The following is a 21530-nucleotide window of genomic DNA, read 5'->3' as shown; positions in this document are numbered from 1 at the left end:
ACATGACATGTTTACTTTGATACTGAACACTGTATACACTCAGCCTTAAGAAAATGATGATAATGCTTTGCTTGTATTCTGCTTTCTTTAGATTTTATGATATTATTTGTAAATAAAACGACAATGCTTTATGGATGCTCGAGAATTAGAGCAAATTAGACTTTTGGTCTATTGTTCATTAACAAATGATCAGATTTAGGGGGGTGTTCAGTCCCGGGTCACGACTGTCAACCGTCCCAACAGCCGTGACCCTGGCCAGTTTTCGTTTTGCTCGACAGCATATGGCCAGGTGGGATTCAATGTCCCGCCTGCCAATCTGTAAAAAGGTGGGCGTGTCCGCGTAAAAGGCCGTAGATTGTCGAGCTTTGCCCGTGATCGCGACAATTCAAAGCCATTGTCGTCAAAACGGGCCCGACAGCTTTCAAGGTCATGCCCGTTCTGTCAATCTGCCTCTTCAATGCTGTCAGACAAGACCGCATTGAATAGTCACCTGCCGCTATTTCCCCCGTCGGAAATAGCGGCATCGAATACCCCCTTAAGCTGCTGAGTGATATGCAGATCAGGACTTTTCTTCTAATCGTCCAAGTACACCCAACGTATATATTAAACATTACTGTTTTTGGAATGTCATCCAAAAAGGATTTACTTTTTCTCCCTTTAACCAAGAGTGATGTGGTTTTTAATACTACTTTAGCTACATTTAGAAGATCAAACAAGCAAAATGACATGTGACACAACTCGGCAATCGTGCGCACAGACATTACAACTGAGCGCACAAAGCAGCAGTGGTCCCTTTTTACAGTTGTGGACTCAATTAATGTGTGTTTCACCCAATAACTACATTGTGTGCTGTGTTTTGAATGTTTAAATGTTTAATATCATTTTTAAGTAAAGTTAACACAAATGCTGAACGTCATTTTTCAGTTATATATAATTGACGCACAAAAATTAAAATTTCCTTCCAAAGTTGCACAGCCAAAATCTTTTGCCGCACACAACCTTCGTAAAATTAGAGGGAACATTGGACAGAACATTTGCGATGTATTAGCTGCGACAATAGTAAAAGTAGAATTTTCTGCCAGACACCTGTAGAGATACTGTATGACTTTCATGGACCTAATTCTCTTTTGCAGTGGTGATGTCCTAGACTCTTATGCCATTGAAGATCCTCTGAAAGTCTTGGAGAACGTTGTGAGAGAGGTGCACCTGAGTACAGAAAGGGGGTAAGTTCTAACGATGCGCTGCGCTTGTTTTAAAAGACTTTATCTCATTTTTCCCAAGACACATCTGGGGCCAAATGTAATAGGGTGAGAGTTTCAGAAAGTGAGAGATTTTGGGAGAGTTTTCCCATGTTTTTTTAAAGCAGCAATCAATTACATGGCAAAATCAACATGGTTTTGCAGTGTAATTGATTGCTGCTTTAAAAAACATGGGAAAACTCTCCCAAAATCTATCACTTTCTGAAACTCTCACCCTATTACATTTGGCCCCTGGTCTTACTGTAGGTACGGAGCAGCACAAACGGTGTAATGGTTGGCATGATTGCCTCACAGCACTGAGGTCATGGGTTCAATTCCAACCTTGGTCCTAACTGTGTAGAGTTTGTATATTCTCTCCGTACTTGCGTGGGTTTCCTCCAGGTACTCCAGTTTCCTCCCACATTCCCAAAAATATACTGGTAAGTTAATTGGCTTCCAACAAAAGTAACCATAGATTGTCTGTGTGTGTACTGTATATGTGGTAGGGAATATAGATTGTAAGCTTCAATGGGGCAGGGACTAATGTGAATGTTCAAGTATTCTCTGTACAGCGCTGCGGAATATGTGTGTGCTATATATAAAATAACTGTTAATAAATAAAATAGGGCTTCTATTAAAATTGTGGTATAGTACCAGCTGATAAAGAAACTGCGTAATAATTATATTTGGTTTCCTATTGGTTAGATTTGGATAAAAGAAGCAAAATTAAGTCTACAGAAATTTTCACATTTTAAAGTCAAAGTTGAACCATGAAACGTTAGAAGTCGGGCGAATGTGGTGGCAGCTGAGAAGCAGTTAGACTAATCTGTCTTCCTATCTTGTAGTACCCTACAGATTCAATATTAATATTTCGGCATTTAGATTTCAAAAGTGATAAAATGGAGAGTGATAAACAACCAGCCAATCAGCTCCTGCCTAAGATTTTTCAAACACAGTCTGTGACATGTCAGGCATGAGCTGATTGGTTGGTTGTTTATCACTCTCCATTTTATCGCCTTTTTTTTTTCAAATTAGTTTTTATTGAATTTTTTTTATCAGTAAACAAAATAGAATATAAAAATAACAATAGTTAAGAAGAGGGGGTATAAAGGACAAAGTATGTAAGGGGGTATGAGTTACATGTCAGGTATAGGATAATATTCACAGACTATACACATATAACAATAAATTGAGCAAAAGGGGCGTGAACAATATAACTTATTAGGCATGTCAGTACTAGCTCATAGGGTGTGATATTGCTGCCAAGTATAACAACAGAGACAAAAAAAAAACCGATTGGGCGTGAGATTCAGCTAGGAGAATGTAGGACAGACAAGTCACATGGCGCACTTGAAGTACAGGGTTGACCTGAGGATTCCCTATATTCGCCCCATCTGCGCCACCTCGTGTGTATAGACGAGGGGAAAGAGGAATATGTAGAGCCAGCGGATTCAAAGATAAAATTATTATGAATTCTACTTTTAATGGACTTAAGAGTAGGTATTGAGGTTGACTTCCACATTTGAGAAATAGAAGCTTTGGCTGCTATCAATATGTGGCCCAGGAGATAGTTGTCCTCGGTTTTCTGTTCCCCAGGAAGATGATGAAATAGGGCTAGAAGTGGACTCATGCAAACTTTTCTGTGCAATACCTTTGATATCAGACAAAACACTTCACGCCACAGGGGTTGTAGGGCCGGGCATGCCCAGAAAACATGGAATATATTTCCCACCATACCACAATTCCTCCAACAGTAAGGAGAGACACTAGGCCAGAACTTATGTAATAGTGCAGGGGTAAGATATGCTCTATGTATCAATTTAAAGAACATTTCAGAGTGATTGATGTTTTTGGAGATTTTAAAGCAGGAGTGGGTGATTTGCGACCAAATTTCTTCAGTAAATGTGTTGGGCATATCCCTCTCCCATTTAATTTGTGAGGGGAATGCAACCTTCCCAAACTCCTCAATTAAATATCGGTACCATCTAGAAATTCCTCCCCGTTCAGACTGAGACATGAAAAGAAACGTGAGCAATCTAGGGAATCCATGTCGCCGGGGAGGTTTGGGGGTGAAACTATGAAACCAATGCCGTATTTGAAGGTATTTAAAGAAGTCCTGCTTTGGTATACAAAATTGGGTACTTGTTTCCTAGCACGGCCACAAATCTTGGCCATCGGGGGTAATTTTAGTGGCCTGCGACGCGACCGACGCGATGCCCCCGATTTTTCCATTGAAAACAGTGAAAAATCGGGTCGGTCGCGTCGTGTGCGCCTAAAAATGCTTAAATGGTCCACCCGCGATGGCCGCGATTTCCCCATAGGGAACAATGTTAAATGCCTCAATTTACCCGCGATGACCCCGATTTCCCATAGGAAACAATGTTAAATGGGTCAATTTACCCAAATCATCATAGGGAAGAATGGTAAATGGGCCAGAAAGCCCAAAAAACCCCCCTGACCAGTGAAATGTCCCCCCAAAAGTAGTTCACGCCACCCCGCGATGAACGTGAACCCGAAGCGTGGCGAGCGCAGCGAGTCCGCAAGGGGCGGCGGTACACGTCCTCCGACCTTTTCATACCCCCACTATCCACTAGGGCGTGGAGTGAGAATAGAATAGTGTGGCGAGCGCAGTGAGCCACCGAGACTGAAGCGTGGCGAGTGGAGCGAGCCCCGCGAGGGGACGCGGATACCTTCACAGGTAAACGCGTCCCTTCGCGGCCTTCACAGGTATCCGCGTCCCCTCGCGGGGCTCACTGCGCTCGCCACGCTTCGGGCTCGGTGGCTCGCTGCGCTCGCCACACTCTGGCCCATCGCACCCGATTTTTTTGCGCATGCGATGCCCACGATGGCCCCGATTTTACCCCCGATGACCGCGATTATGATCGTTGTGGCCGTGCTAGGAAACAAGTACCCAAAATTGTGTTTGGAGGTGGGAGAAGGGGACTAGATCACCGTTAGAGAGAATATCTTGGAGGGTTGAGATGCCTAATTTAGACCATGTATTGATATTTAGATTTGGAATCAGCTGAGCTATAGCTTGTAGTGATAGTTGGGGAGAGGGTAGGGTAGTTGTTTCATTAGATAGGACCATATTGTGCCAAAATGAAATAGTCGTCTGAATAGCTTTACACCGACTAATCCCAGAGGGAACCTCTACATGTGGCAGCCACAGCACATCTGGCAGAGTTAGGGGGAGTGTATAAGCTTGTTCCATAAGTACCCAAGGTTTAGGGTTGTCTTTCTGAAACCAATCCCTGGCCTGAGCAAATATGCATGCCATGTGGTATTTCTCCAGGTCGGGGTATGCAACCCCTCCCACAGTTTTAGCGGTAATTAGGGTTGATTTTGCTATTTTGGGTTTTGCACCCCTCCAAACATAACTGGATATAAGCCTATTCAATTTGTTATAGATAGCCTTAGGAAGGGGTCGTGGGATAGTTCGAAACGGATACATCAATTTGGGCAGTAGCATCATCTTAACCGCGGCTATGCGCCCCACCCAATATACCTCCTGCATCATCCATTCTTTAGTAAGCTGCTCAAATGCTCTATAGAGGGGTTCATAGTTACAAGCGAGTAAGTCTGTATCTTTAGAGAGATTAACACCAAGATATGTCAGTGATCTGGATTGCCAGGCATATTTATAAGCGTTTGTTAGCCGTTTAAGGGGCAGATGTATGAACGTTCGTTATGGGGGAGAAGGGGTATTAGCGCACGTTATGTGCGCTGATACCGCTTCTCCCCCATGTATGAAGCAGCCAGCGTGCGGTACAGGACAGAGGCGCTATGCGCCCCTGTCCATATCGGCGCTGCTATCAAAATGATAGCAGGCCGAATGTATGAACGGTCAGCATCGCTGACCGTTCCGCACGAAGCCGGGTTTGGCTTCGCCAGCATCAGGCTGGCGAAGCCCTATCTAAACAGCAGGGACAGCGCTGTCCCTGCTGTTAGGTCTGGGCTGCGCTGGGGATCTCGCGTGAACAGCGAGATCCCGCGCATGCCCAGTGCGGCCGGCCGGGGGACAGGAGATAGCGCATCAGTATTAACTGATGCGCTATCTCCAGAAAGGGACATCGCCGGAGGGGGGAGTTAACGCTCCCCCGCTTCGGCAGACAAGATGTTAATACATCTTGTCGATGTCCCTTCCTGCTTCGCCTCGCTATTGAGGCGAAGCAGGAAGTATCATAGCGGCGCGATAAGCGCTGCTATGATACATCTGCCCCCTAAGTGTGGTATCTGGGATGTCAAATGGGAGAGCCTCAGTCTTAGTAGTGTTTAATTTATAATAAGATATTCTGGAGTACAGGTCGAGAACTGAGTGCACCTGGGGTAGAGAGGTTTCTGGCTCTAGGAGGCACAACAGGATGTCATCTGCAAATATGCATTTCCCTATTACTGGACCGGCAATCGCGCTCACAGATCTAATTCGCTCAGCCAGAGGCTCAATAGCCAGAGCAAAAATCAAAGTGGATAGTGGACAGCCTTGGCGGGTGCCGTTTGATATATTAAATTTGGATGAGTTACACCCATTGGCAAAAACTTTAGCGGAAGGTGAAGAATATAGGGCTAAAATAGAGTCAAGAATTCTGTCTTCAAATCCCAAATCGACGCAGGGTTGCCTGCATATATTCCCAATGAAGCCTGACAAAAACCTTCTCTGCGTCGAGGGACAAGGCCAATAGGGGCAGTTTCTGGGCTTGACAATATTCAATAATGTTGATAACTCTACGGGTATTGTCCGACGCCTGCCTACCCATCACAAAACCCACCTGGTCTGGGTTAATCAGACCTGGCAACAAAGGGGAGAGCCGGTTCGCTATCAGTTTAGCAAAAAGTTTAATGTCCGTGTTCAGTAAAGCGATAGGCCGATCATTTTGGACAGCAGTGGGCGGTTTGCCCGGCTAAAGGATAGTTATTATTTGGGCCTCTAACATTTCCCCTGGGAAGCAAGCGTCAGAAGAGGCTTTATTAAAAACCGCCATAAGGACCGGGGCCAGAGTGTTTTTAAATTTCTTGTATAAATTTGAGGGGTATCCATCAGGCCCTGGGGCTTTATGAAACGGGAGGGAGTCTATAGCTGCCTCAACTTCCCCCAAAGTCCACGGGGCACTAAGTGCTGTACAAGTATCTTTGCCAATGGACAGGAGGGACAAGTCTCTGAGGAAGCCATCTATATCAACCTTGGTCAGTTGGGGAGTATTTGGGTCATTCTTCAAGTTATAAAGTTGAGAGTAGTACTCAGCGAATGCGTCAGCGATGCCAACCGGGTCAAATACCGTAGCTCCCTTAAGGGTGTGTATAGGATGTATTCTTTCCCGTGCTCTACAACCGCGTAGTTTACGCACTAAGAGACGTCCAGCTCGATTACTGTGGACATAGTATTTTTGCTTAAGGCGCTGTATATTGCGGTGGACTTCAGTGAGGGAGAAGGCATTGACCCTGTCCCTAGCCGAGAGGAGCTGACGATAAAGGCCCCCATTGGAAGGGTCCATTTTGTGTGCCTCCTCAAGTTTGGCTGCTTCCCTTTCTGCCGACGCAAATCTCCGCCCCCATTCCCTTTTAAGTCTAGAGGCAATCTGAATCGCAGAACCCCTGATTACAGCCTTTAGTGTGCACCAGTGTGTAAAAGTAGATGTATCTTCGGGGCGATTAGTTTTGAGAAATACATCTAGGGACCCCTGAATGACCTGCTGGGCCTCCGTTCGAGCAAGAAGCTGTGCACTCAGCCTCCAAGTGCTAGGGGTGACTGAGCGTGTACTAACTTCCCATATCAGCAAAAGCGGGGAGTGGTCGGACCAAGTAATTGGTAATATATCAATTTTACTGATGGAGGGTAATGTCCATCTATCAACTAAAGCAAAATCAATCCTAGAATATGATCTATGGACATGAGAGTAAAATGTATAGTCTTTAGTTGTGGGGTGCTTAGCTCTCCAGGCGTCATATAGTTCATATTCAGCGAGGAGTTGGCGGAACTGGGATGAAGATTTTTGAGTGTGACCCGATGTTGGGCCTCTAGTGTGATGAGATTTATCAGTTTTAGGGTCTAGTACCATTTTGAAGTCACCAAGGATTAAAAGGGCACCTCTAATATGCTTCTGGAGGGTATTACAGAATTTCCGACAGAACGAGATTTGTTTGGCATTTGGAGCATAGCAAGACACTATGGTAGTGTCTACATTATCCAGTTGACCGACTAAGATCAAGTAGCGGCCCTCCGGGTCTGCATATTGTGTGGATAGGTTAAAGGGGCAGTGTTGGGAAAATAAAATGGCTACACCAACTTTCTTAGATGGTCCGTTAGCTGTATAACAATGGGGATATCTGTAGTTAGTGAAAAGGGGGGGATTTTGGCATTGAAAGTGGGTCTCTTGTACTGCAACCACATTTATGTACTGCAACCAGTTTATGGAAGTAATTTAATGCTACCTTTCGTTTATGCGGTGAGTTTAGCCCCTTATCATTTATAGAGACTATTTTAACCATATCTGAAGATTAACAGATGAAATATGAAATATAAAACATAAAGGATATAAACCTGACATGTATACAAAAGAAAAAAAAACAACAACAAAGCACATACATACAGTCAATAACAAAAAAAAGCAGGGAAAAGACAGAACGGAACTGGCCTCTCTTGAAGCCACGACCAGTCGCCATGAAGTGGTGTGTGTAGTAGCGGGGGGTAGTGGACAATTTCCTACCAATATGCGGAGTTTTACACCTTAAATATAACGGTTGCAAACAGCATTTTCCTAAGCTAACTTTGGGAAGAAACATTGCAGACAATCAGACCTGGACCCTGTTTTAAATGGAAATATTAACTGTTCAGTTAAGAACTCAAAGGTTGATGAAAAAAAACAAAAACAGTTTTAGCAATTAAGTATAAAATGGGTATACGTAGTAAAGAGCCGAACAGGTATAACATTGCAATACAGCCCTGAGTAATGGACGCCACCACGTCGTATCTGTGACGGCTGTGGATAGCATTTTTATCTTCACTAAGAAACAGTGAGGATAAACAGACCTGAGCAGTGTTTTACTGGGAAATATTAACAGAACACTGAAGAACCCAGGGGTTTAGGATGACCAGAGAGTAACTACATTAATGTCTGCATAATCAAGTAATACTTTTAGCAAATGGGTATAAGATGGGTATATGTAATAAAGAGCCAAACAGGTACAACAATGTCACAGAGCCCTGCGCATAGAACTCTCACCCAGCCGTAGACCAGTCCTGCTGGAGCCGCCGGCCAGGGGGGATCCCGGGGGCAGAGCATGCAATGTCCCATGAACCCAGTAGTTTGACACCTTCCTCAGTATCGTGAATAATTACAGTGGAACCGTCTCGTGAAAGTAAGAGGTTTGTTGGGAAACCCCAGCGATAGGGGATGTTTGCTTTTCGAAGAGCCAACGTGATGGGTTGGAATGAGCGCCTTTTGAGTAACGTAGCTGGTGACAAGTCTCCAAAAAGTTGGAGCTCTCCAAGGGTAGATGAGGTATCAGAAGACGGTCTGGCAGCTTTCAAAATAGACTCTTTTATGTGGAAGTAGTGCATCCTCATTAGGACGTCCCGGGGAGCATTATCTGGGGCCGACTTGGCCTTAGGGACTCTGTGGATACGATCAATTAGCAAATCTGCGGATGAGGCTTGGCACTAGCTTCTTAAACACATTCACTGCAAAGTCATGTAGGCTGCTATTTGATACAGATTCCGGTATACCCCGCATTTTCAGATCATTTTATCACTTTTGAAGCTAAGTGCGTCTGGCCCTTTGTGTTTAGACTCCTCGATTATATTCACCTCTAGCAGCTCCATTGGGAGACTCTTCCACCTATCCATTATCATTCAACTCATTGGCTCCCATACTCATGTAAGTGTACTGTGTGGGGTCCTAAGGAGTTTTTAAAGCGAAGTACATATGGCTGGCCCTGAGTTTTTGGAACTAGTATTTCGCATGAACTGTTATTTCTCCAACATTCTGTTTTCTACCACCATCCAATGGTCACAACGTGGACTCCTTATTCTACTGTCTAGCTGCTGTTTTGCATAGAATATTCCATTGTTTAGTATTTTGAATATACACTGGGATTAAATACTGAATGTAGAGTTTAAATGTCATGAACAAATAGCCATTTCCCATTGGAATAATGAACCTTGCCCTCCCCTGCCATTATTCTGCCTTTTTTGGCTAAAGTGGCACTGCACCCCTTGCTGATCCCAGATTAGGCATATGCTCCTCCCCATCTTTGCTTGGCAAATGCTTCCGGGCATGTGTTGCCTTCTGAAATTGAGGGCTGAAGAAGCCTCAGAAAGCACTGGCTTGGTTTGTAGCAGGGACAATGATTGTTAATGATTGTTGGTGGTAACTATGTATTAAGGAGCTGTTCCTTATAATACAGTTATCAATGTTACAGTATCTCCAAGAGAAGCCTCTCTGCTTTATCGGTACCAGTCCACAAGATTTCCCATGGCTGATGTTTTTTGGTCCGGTGTGCAGTTTTTTCTATATTTCCATTATAAAAGAGGGACCTGTGAAAGGGAGACCACTTAGTGGGCGGTGTTCCTAATTTATACCTAGGGGGATATTCTATTACCCGAGATTGTGGGTAATAGGCTTGTTTGCTAATTATTCCCGATAAGCCGGCGCATGTTGCGTTCATAAGGGACATTTTTTACCGAGTGAAAACATACCGGTTTCACTGAACCGGTACGTGTTTGAGTCTTTTATTGGGCAATCCAGTCAAATAGCCTGATATAAAAACACTTTGGCGAAAAATTAAAAAAAAACTTTTTTTTTTTGCTCCTTATGTTTTACCTGGGGTAACTGGATACCCCTCTAGTGATCATCCAAGCTTTTAGGCAACTCTTAATTCACTACATCACCTGAAAGTAGATACTTTGGGGGATAGTCAATCCTGGGTCACGACTGTTGGGCTGGCCTGACAGCTGCGACCCTGTCCCGTTCCCAGCTGGCTCGAAGGAGAATCGGCAGGCGGGAATCAATGCCCCGCCTGCCGAATGCCAAAAACGGGGCGAGGCCGTGAGATACGATGGATCATCAAGCTACGGCCGGGAGCTCGACAATTTGCATCCATTCTCTGCAAAACGAGCCCGGCTACTTCTAAAGTCGGGCCCCTTCTGCCGAGATCCCTGTTCAATGCCATTGGGAAAGACAGCATTGAATAGGCGCCCGCTGCTATTTCCACCGTCGGAAATAGTGGCGGGGGATTAAATACCTCCCTATGTGTTTGCTATATAATACACTTTTTTTTTTTTTTAAATATTATTTTATTTTTCAACAGCCTGGTGTATGAGTCACTAAAGGACATATGTGGGGTAAGATAAATAAGATGGTATTTATTTGGATTCTGGCCTAGGGCTAATAGTCACAGCTCCACAGGCTTTGGGGAGAGCGAGCACAATTACTGTATACCCACCGCATCTCTTTGCAATGTTCTTCATTCTATTTGTAAATATATATTTTAATATTGCATCCTGTTTATAAATCCGAGCTCGTCAATATTGTATATGCAATGTATTCATTAGCATCTCAGAGCACGGCTTGTAGTCGCTGTACAGATCTAGTTACCGGTTTAGGGGGGAATGTTTGTCCTCTGTGTAAATCTCTCGTCTCCCTCGGCAGGTTGGCCACTTCTGCTTGAAATGAGATTTGATTAGTCCCAATGAACAGTTGATTTCTGCAAACAACTTGAAATGATAATGTGACATTTGTATTTGGATCTATTACATATTTATCAGACGACGGGGCTGAAATTTGGTGTAGAACGCCCTTTGGTGCGTTATTTATGTCATTGTTGTAGGATATCAATTATGCAGCATATAAGTGAACGATTTGTAGACCAGCGTACCCAAAACACAGGCAAATTACCCTCCGTCTGATGTGAATAATACAATTTCCCTTCATAGTGAGGAATTGCAACGTTATTAAGCATCCGCTCACAGCGGTTTGAACTTTTAATAGATTGTCCTTGCATTGCCGCAATCCAGCTTGCTGACAGGATAATCTGCCGCCTGAGACTACAGTAATATGCCGGCAGCGCTTCATGTATTTCCTTCTTGTTTGTTCACTTCTAAGAATTCCAATATCCCTGATATACCGGACAATTCTGTAATATATTGACATTTAACCCTATAAGTGCCAACATCTCTGTGAGAGATGATTAAAATAACTACTAAAAATGCCAGCGTCGCTCACATTTGTTATATAAATTCAAATAAAATATGTTGGGTGGAAAAAGATTATATTTCCTTAATAAGGTAACATTACAGGTTATTATGATGAATAAAAATGTTTGCTTGGTAATTTGCACACCTGTTTTGACAAATTCCCATGACAAATTCAAATGGCACTGAAAGGTTTAAATAATCATGATGAAGAAGATGGGGCTATAATACACAGTGTTGTAACTATTAATTATGCGCCCCCCCTGCTGAAAGTAATGCCAACGCGTCCACCCCCCCCTTAGGGTTAGCAAACCCCCCCAGTAGTGTTAACAACAACCCCCCCCCTCCGCGGCCGGTACCTCCTGCCGTGGGTCCCGGCTCTCCCAGCTCCTGCTTATAAAAAAAAAAGTGACATTCGGAAAATGGCTGCCCCCATACTGCAGACCTCTAGCATCCTCAAAAACTGTCTTTCGTATGGGGGCAGCCATTTTCCGAATGTCACTTTTTTTATAGAAAAAAATGTGTGTGGCTTGGAGGAGGTAATAAGCCTCTACCAAATCACACGATCCTGGCGCTGGTTGTATAATTATATATAAACCAAAAATTTGTTAAATATAATTTAGATACACATCAGCTGCTGCAGGCATCTAGTAAGTTCATCTGAGCTCACACAGCAGGAGCCGGGACCCGCAAGACAGAATCGCCGGCGGCAGACGGCAGCGGCTAACTATAGCCCCGCAGCCCCCCCCCCCCCCCCCCCGGCACCCACACCTTCTCAGCGCCTCTCCACCACCGCGCGGGCTGCGTGGCTATAGTTACGCCACTGATAATAGAGAAGGTATGGAAGGACCATTCTTGTGAGAGCTTCCTGTCAGATGGATTGTAGTCATATTGATTTCCCTTCAGAAATTACTACTGGTGCAACCCAGCTAGACCCGTGGCCACATGGAAACATGAACATACAGATGCGTCTATATACATCTATCCTCTATTCAATACAAGTAGCAGGGCCTCTTTTTTAAAAGTTTTTTGATAATATGCTTATTTGCAAAACAATATGATGCACAAGCAGCTTCTGCTGCTTAAAATGATATACAGCATGTATATATTCCGTGTGTGACCGCCACTCTTTCTTCATAAGAAATGGGACATCACAGTGTTTTCCAGGGCTGTTGAACGCGGTAGGAGAATAAATCTGTATACAGAACTTGTAGATAATGTCAGGATGCAGCTAGTTGGATGTAAAGCAACATATTTATTGTGGCTGCTCCAGTTAACTTACTCCAGGCGAATCTTTGGAAGGACACATAGGCAAACGTGGGGGTGGGTGGTTCTGGTTGCCCAAAAACCTGCCTCCTCTTGGGAAGTACCTTCAGTGGTAGCAGCTTCTTCTACCACATTTACTATATCTGTGGATCTGGGCCCTCAAACATTGCAATGGACTAGAGAGCAGCTGCCAGGAGGAAGAGACAGGAGCCTTACCATGAAGTGGGAGATTGCAGTGCTGGTTTTCCTGACCACTTCTCTTATTTAAATATTTGAAACAGCCTGTACTACAGACCGTCTGTTCTGTTAAATATTATCAATCATTTCATACAGTATCCAGTGTATAAAAAGACCAATTTTCAGGCCTGTTACCACTCCCCAGACTCCCGTACTTACTCCAATGTGCTGCAAAGTGGGAGATTTTGGGGTACATTTGAAAAACCCCTCTAAAAATCCTGCGTTTGCCATTGGAACTGGATGACCTATGTTTGCTCAGAAGTATTATGGAGGCTGGATATCTTTTTCAAAAAATAATTACACTCAAATTGATAAAAAAAAACAACTAAAAAAGTTTGTTTAGTTCAATAAAATAATAGAATACAGCAAAATAGTACTAATTGTAATGGATGTATGGTCAGTTACGTATACAGAACCTTCATTAAGGCACTCTGGGAAATTTACTAAGATGTGGACTTACATGTGATGTTGCTATGGACAACCAATCAGAATCTACTTAAGCATTCCCTATGGACAACCAATCAGAATCTACTTAAGCATCCCCCGCCGGGTTACCGCGGCAGGGGCATCGCCAGAAAAATCTGGCGATGCCCCATAGAAGCCAATGGGCTTCTAATGCGAACCTACCGCCGCCCCGCACGGACCCCCCCCGCCCCACATCGCCCCCTCACCTGTGTCCGGGCAGCACAGAGCTGTGCTACCCGGACCTGTGACCTCCTCCCTGCACTGATTCTCTTCCGGGTGCAGGGAGGAGGAGACTAGCAGCGATGGGTGTGGGAGGGAGGGGGGCGCCGCCGGGACCTGCTGGGACCCGGCGACTCTCACCGCAAAGGACAGCTCTTAACGCAAGAGCTGTCCTTTGCTATAATTATTGCATATGTTAGAACATATGCGATAATTAGGATTGCGATGGGCGGCGAAGGGGGGCGGAGAGTTTTAGAGAATCTCCCCCAAAGTCTTTGCTTTCAGTGTGTGGCGCCATCTTCCCAAAGATGTCACTGGTGGCAAAGGAGCCTGATGAGCCCTTTTCCCCCCATGATTCCGATGGATTGAACCGAGAAAACAGGTAAAAGTGGCCAAATCGTATGTGCCTAACCAACGATTCTGTTCCAATGCGCGGTCCGGTGCGCATTGAAACAGATCCGGAGAGCACAAGCGCAGCACTTAAGAGTTATCAGAACCGGTACCACTTGCTGGGGGTCGCATATGATGTAGGGCGGGCAGTGCATAAGTAACACATTCGAGGCTGCATGCAATACCTTTAGATTAGTGTATGGGGCCTTTACCCATCAATTCCCCTCCATGCGGTATGTGCACTTTATTCCTCTGCGATGTCCTGGGGATTTTCCTGAAATGAGGTTAAACACAAAAATGGAAGCCTCCATTGTGAGCCGTGTACGCCTTAATTCAGAAAGCAGCAGACATCTGTTTACATCTGCTTAAATAGCCGATAAATAATTAAAATTGGATTTAGCCATATTTCACTTTGATTTCTCGCTCGCCACGTTTAAAAAATGGGTGAGACTGAAATGTCAGTGTTTAAATTACATACAGGTAGTTGACATTTCATGCTCACCTTTATCTGTTGTCTGTCTTGTGGCGTTCCTCATTAAAATGGAGATTATTTTGTACTTTTAGGGTATTGAAAGATTGCTTGACTGGCAAACAACATCCGCTATGGTGAGACTGGATTGTGCAGCAAGCGCTTTGTAAACACTTCACATCAGCAGACACCATTGATTTGGTGTGCAGTCTCTCTCTCTCATAATCAAAGCTTTATTAAAATAATAGAAAACAAAAGTTAAAACAAAAATACTTTATGCCTGCGGGGAATTAGATCTTCTAAAATAGTTTACACTACATTAAATACTATATCACCAATCAGGAACTGTCCTAGGTCGGCAAGCTGCTGTGACTGCGTCTGATCTTTTTTTTTTTTTCCTCTGGTTTTATTTTAAACATAATTTTCTATATTAAACACCAAGAAGGTACAATCTTGTGTTCTGTGAAGTAATTTTATTATTCTGTTAAGTTTTGGCATCAGTCACACAGAACTCTGTGCATCGTTTGGGCCTAGTAGTACTCGCAGGAAACTGCCTGCTGTATATACGGGATGTAGTTAAAAGTTGGGAACTGCAGTGTTACCAGGAGTGTGGTATACATAGCTGACAAACATTGTCTAGTCAGACACTAACTAGGGCGACACCAAAAGTTAGACATTGTCTAACTAATGCATATCATATCTAACTTTTGTCAATGTCTAACTAATGCATGTCTGACTTTGGTCAATGTCTAACTAATGCAAGTCTAACTTTTGTTAATGTGTAACTTTTGTCAAAGTCTAACTAATGCATGTCAATGTCTAACTAATGCATGTCTAACTTTGGTCAATATCTGACAAAAGTTAGACATGCCTTAGACATTGACCAAAGTTAGACATGCCTTAATGTCTGAGCAGTGTTAACAGGAGTGTGGTATACATAGCTGACAAACAATGTCTTGTCAGACACTAACTAGGGTGACACCAAAAGTTAGACATTGTCTAATGCATATCATATCTAACTTTTATCAATGTCTAACTAATGCATGTCTAGCTTTTGTCAATGTCTAAGTAAGGCATGTCTAAATTTTGTCAATGTCTAATGCATGTCTAACTTTTGTCAATGTCTAAGTAATGCATGTTTAACTTTTGTCAATGTCTAACTGATGCAAATCTAACTTTTGTCTATGTCTAACTAATGCAAGTCTAACTTTTGTCCATGTCTGACTAATGGACATCTTAACTTTTGTTGTCAACCTATTGTTGGCAGAGTACTGTATATGGCGGTGCTTGTGGTGTTGTTAGATGACACACATTTAACAGTAGTATTGAAATGGTTAACTTTCAGGTATGCCATATATAGCATGCAGGTACAGATGGGTCAGGTCCCATCCTGGCTGGCGGGTCGCCAGAACGTCCGCGCTGGCGACCCGCCTGCAGCCGCGCCAGCGTATACACTGAGACGTGCGTGCGTCGCACACGCGTCTCAGTCTCCGTCGCCAGCGCGACGGAAACCCTGTCCGTCTCCGCCTCAGGGAGACAGACAGGGTTAGGGGGGGATGCGGGCAGGCGTCGGGGACCCCGGGTTACCGCCGGCAAGCCGGCGGGGACCCGGGGGAACGGATGGAAGCGCCGTCGGAAGGGGACGCACGCGCGTCCCCTCTAACCATCGCCATGGCGCTGGCGGGGGATGGCGGCTGGCGATGCCAGCGACATCCCCTGCCAAGATGGGACCTGACCCATCTGTAGCAGGTAATTACAGGCAGGTATATACTGGTATATGGTACTTATCGTATCCTTGTAGCTGCAGTGGATGCTGTCGGAGGTGACTGAATTCTCCCTCTCTCTCTCTCTGGCGGGATATAGCTATATGGACTTAGGACGCTTCCGCTGCGGGGCTCCTTTTACTGGTGCACTGTCTCCTCACAGTGGGGCTGCACACTCTTTTCACACTGAGGTAACGAAGCGCTGCGCTGTCCTCCCTCACAGCATGCTGACTGGACAGAAAAGGCACGCTGCCTGCTGATGGGCTAAATGCGCTGTCACTCTAAGATGTGACAGCCAGCGTGGAGGCTGGGGCCACCTACCACTGATAACAGTGGCCTAGAGGGGACAAACAGCCTGCAGGCTGTAGCTGCTGCTGGGGTTGCCATGGGGACAGGTGCAGAGAGCACCATACCAACACCTATTGACTTTCTAAATAGACATTTTCGGTCAGCCATCTGGAACCCGTTAACAGTAATGTCGGCAATCAATGTGTCAACATTCTCAGCATGTCAACATTAGGGTGCATTGTAGGCCCTGGCCAAAGCCGTGCACTTGGCGCCTACCCACCTCTTCACAGGAATACATTAAACCATCATAACTTACCACTATTTGTTACGTTGGCTCTGTGCTATGCTGCTGGCGGCAGTAGTTGGTGGGGTTAGGCATTAAAGTTATTGTTAGGGATAACTTACCAGGGAAGCCCTTACCCAGATCCAGAGACGACACAGTGGCTGCTTCATCCTTTAGAAGAATCAGGGACAATATGTCAACATATTATTACACTTCATGACTGTGTACATGATTCGATGTAGTGAATGTTTAGGTCATACTGTATGTGTCATTAGTTTCTGAAGCAGGTACACAATCTCAAAGGGAGGTACCAAAGGAGGTACAGATAAGTGCAGCTGTATGCCACACTTAGGGTACCACCGGCTTACAGAATTTTATTTGCAGTCTTACAGTATGTGCAAGTTCAGCTCTGGAATGGGCTGCGAGTGGCGGGCACCGTTGACGGAGTTTACACTCTGCTGCAATGCAACATGCACCTTCCCGATGTGTTTATGGTGGTGGCTCCTCCCCTCTACATCCCAACAGCCTGGACGCACTTTCCAACTGCCATATTTTAAAATACTGTATAATAGTGTGAAAAGAGAAAAAGTACACATTGTAGATCTGCACTTAAATGGTCTAGCCCAGGGCTGGGCAACACCGGCCCTCCAGATGTTGATGAACTACACATCCCAGCATGCCTTGCATCAGTTTCAGCATGGCCACATAGCAAAACTAATGCAAAGCATCCTGGGATGTGTAGTTCATTAACATCTGGAGGGCCGGTGTTGCCCTGCCCTGGTCTAGCCAGTTATCTTTTTAACAATAGGAACTAGGCAGTGGATTGAGATGGTCTGTATTAAACATTTCTGTTTTGCACATTCAGCCTCATAATATCCATCCTACTTTTTGCATCATGCTCATTCATTTGGTTGGGTTTAGCTGCTATGCGCTTCTAAACCCGACCATAATAAACTTGATATCGACCATCAATTGAATATCGTTCCCTGTGATCTCCCGTTACTTCACACGGCAGATTGGGAGCTATGACGATTGAATTCCCTTTTAGAATCTGTAGACTTCAGATCTGTCGTTCTTCATACTTGGTAATTCACCAAGATAGAGTGGACCTACGTACTAGACCAACTTTCCAACCAAAGGTTGTCTCTAGCCTTCATCTCAATCAGAACCTACTGTAGTTTCCCTTTGTTTCACCAAATTTGAATTTAACACCATTGTTGAATTATATTTCTGAGTAGGTATTTTTATTACTTATAAAATGCCATTGTTCTGTACTAACCCCGTTCAAGTAGAGATTCATATGGGTAGTTATCATATGTGGCAATAGGGGGGGGGGGGGGTATCAAAGCTTGACCGATAAAATAGCAACCAATCCGCTATCTCTCTCCAATCTTTGCTAAATCTCCCCCCCATAGTTTTTTTTTATCAAGTCCGTAACCATTTAGATACATCATCTATATATACCGTGTTTTAAGCGACTTCAAGCAAACCCAAGACAATCCGTTTTCCTGGAGCTACACTCACAATAACATATACTTGATACCAAGTCCCTGTTGTATTTTCCTTTGCTGGTCGGTGAGCATATTGTGTTTACTGTAACGGTATATTATATCACACTCCGTGCTGCTTCTCACTCACAACCAGATGGTGGTTTGGTTCCCCAACCAGCTATGTTTTTCAAGTGTTAAACGTTGTCATCTTGCTGTCATCACAGAAATTATAGCTGTGGGCTTGATTCCCACCGGAGAACGTTAATGATTCATTCTCATTTCGAGGTGATGGTACAGGGATTACTTAAAAAAAAAAAAAAAAGATACAGTGAAAGCTGTTCATATTTTGGTCTCAAATGGCAAAACAGCTTACCTCAGATTTAATATGTAATTTATGGACTATTATGCTGGAAATAGGAGAGATGTTAGAAGTCACTGATGAGTGTCGCAATGGTCTCGGAGTCCTCACTGGAACTGTAGGAGCGACCTACTACAATATGCAGTACTGTACACTATTGCTGGATATGACAGTTTAATAAATGGAGGTTAGTGGCTGTGACCACTGGTAAAAGGTAATATTGGTAGCGGAGATGCAGAGAAACACCACTCAGTGATAGAGACGCTGGGCTGCGACTTGTACAAAATCACAGATGATGCCCAAGGGAACTTGGTGTAAGAGAAAGCCGTCGTCGGTGCATCATATCAATTCCCACACAGATTCAGACTCAGTCGCACAGATATGTTGCACATCAGATTGAGCAGTGCAGTCTAGCAGAGGCCTAAGTCTGGGAGGCAATGGAGTCATCTGCTGCCGGGCTCCTGCTCCCAAGGGGCACCTCTCCTCCCCTGCAAGATTGAAACAATTGAAAGCTGTCGATATTGCTTCTGTAGTTGACGTGTGTGTGTGTGTGTAGGGGGGGAAACCAATATTTATCTTGCCTTCGGGCAACTGGGACGAACCTAGTCTAGTAAAATACTTTTGCTGCTTCCGTTTTTTTTTTGCAAATAAGATTCACATTTTTAGATAAAGACACAGTTCTTCTGTGTTTCTTGTGACCTGGTGCGCAGAGAAGAGCTGTTTGCCGCCGCTTAAGCAACAATGTATGAGAACACGTCTGTGATGGCGTTAAGGCCGTTATGTTTACACCGTGAATTTTGACCATCGTAAAGTCAATATAACAGGGTTAGGGTAGGGCTGCGGTTAGGTTTAGGGTTAAAACGATGTTGTATTGACTCGTAACAGTTGATAAATGTTTGGTTACCGTGGCGATATGCACAATGTCCATAGCATTGGTCGACAACCTTATTTGGGGTATGAGCTTATCGAGAAAAATGAAACCGCTTAAAGAGCTACTGAAAATGTTTTTAGAAAAATCTGCAAATTTCTCATGTGGTCCCCGTACCTGTCTGGGCAACTTCCAACTCTTCATCTCGCAGTGACTCCAAACTACCTTCCCACTTCCCACCAGTCTGCTATGGGACAATGACACTGGATCCCTCTGCAGCTGCCGGTGGCTTCTGGGTTCTCTCTTTCTGCCTTGTGGTGGCCCTCGGATTCAGGTCCTGATTTCAGGCACTTAATCCCAGCTGACAGCCGAGCTACCCAAATTATAACTGTGAGCTACTGGTAGCTTGCGAGCTACAGGTTGGAGACCACTGGTCTATAGTATGATCATGACCGTTTTATGATTGTTGTCATTGTCCATTTTCACAATGTATAATGAACTGTACAACTAAAAATATGAGCTTGTGGCTGATAATATATTTATTTTAACTGTTCAGCGCAGCATACCACCTTCTCTTTTTGTTTTGCATTTCTTTTTAAGGGCTTGACACCCCTGATAAATTGCTGCTGCTTGAGTTAAACCACTCACTTCCACTATCTTGATATCAAACCCATGCGACGACTGGCTTTCGGTCTGTAATTGGCAAATTCCAATATGTAAGAAATCCCAACCTGCTATTCCCGATAATTTTTTTGAAGATAATCCTCGAAAAAAGCATCTCCAACATGCTGGATTTCCTCTGATACCCTGGCCTTCAGGAAAACTGGGAATTACCCTGGTTACTCTGCTAATGTAAAGTCCCTTTAAATCTGCCTAATCTGCAGAACCCAAATTTTCTTTGACTGCAAGGTTTTAGGAAGAGGCCTTCAGACTGATATGTTAGTTGGGTGAAGGTAAATATATCCACTATTACAAATATGCTGCCCACACACTAGAAGGATCTGCAATCTAAAAATGTGCGCATAAATTAGCTTGGTCTGTCCTGGACAAAAGATTTCAGGCAAGCGCACATCTTTACCAAAGATTTCTCTTAAGATCCCGTGTGCGTTCCTATGGATCTTTTGCTAAATCTTCTGAACTTTCATGCAGCATGCCAAGATCAGAAGATTTATCATTCGAACAATATCGGTCAATTTGCGGATGATTTTTTAGCCAATCGGTCGGAAATCATCCAAACGACAAAAAAATATTGTTCTAGTGTGTGAGCACCTTGGTGCCCACACACTAGAACGATTTTTTGGCCGATTTCTTGGGATATCTTTGGTAAAAAATATGTGCTTGCCTGATTACTTTTGTCCAGGACGAACAAAAGATTTCAAGGCTAATTTATGCGCACATCTTAAGATCGCGGGTCTTTCTAGTGTGTGGACACCTTTACTGTAGTACTTTCTTCTGTCTTTTTACTATTTATCATGACTCCGCATATCTTATGCAGGGGAACTGACACCTGTTTGTCAAGATTGGAAGCATAAGATACAGATTTATTGTCAGATCTGGCTGGTTGGAACAAAAACCTGGTAATTTCTAAATTACAGTTGTTGTCAGTTTTCCAGCATTTCGAAGCAAATGGTCAACTGTCATCTGCTCTCATCCATTACCAGGTTTTTATTCCAACCAGCCAGATCGGACAATAATTCTGTAGATGTATGGCCAGCTTAAGTCTGGCGAAACTGAATGATCTCCTATAGTTAGGGGGAGGAATGATGATGGAACACACCTGTGCCATGCATGTTCTCAATTTTATCAGATTGATCCACAAATAGACCTACGGATTATGGGGGTGTTCAAATCCCGGGTGCTACTTCTAACAGGGGAAATAGTGCCTGCCGCCTATTCAATGCTGCCGTTTCCAACCGCATCGAAGGCGGATCTCGACAACACAGATCCGATTTCAAAACCAGTCGGATCTGTTTTGTCAGAAACGGCCGTGGATTGTCGAATTCATGG

The 21530-nt window shown here is 44.1% G+C and overlaps 1 protein-coding gene across 1 annotated transcript in view; it reads left to right on the top strand.

Moving 5' to 3' along the window:
- The window catches only part of NBAS (NBAS subunit of NRZ tethering complex), a 540465-nt gene that overhangs the window by 401383 nt on the left and 117552 nt on the right, over positions 1–21530 (top strand). The window contains exon 47 of the mRNA XM_083178566.1: positions 1134–1223. Within this exon, the coding sequence (XP_083034692.1) occupies positions 1134–1223 (90 nt within the window). The remainder of the gene's footprint in view (positions 1–1133; positions 1224–21530) is intronic.

The sequence above is a fragment of the Crinia signifera genome, chromosome 3, assembly GCF_055691185.1.
Source record: "Crinia signifera chromosome 3, ASM5569118v1, whole genome shotgun sequence".
Lineage (NCBI taxonomy): Eukaryota > Metazoa > Chordata > Amphibia > Anura > Myobatrachidae > Crinia > Crinia signifera.
The sequence above is the reverse complement of the archived record's forward strand: the minus strand, read 5'-3'. Positions and strand labels throughout refer to the sequence as shown.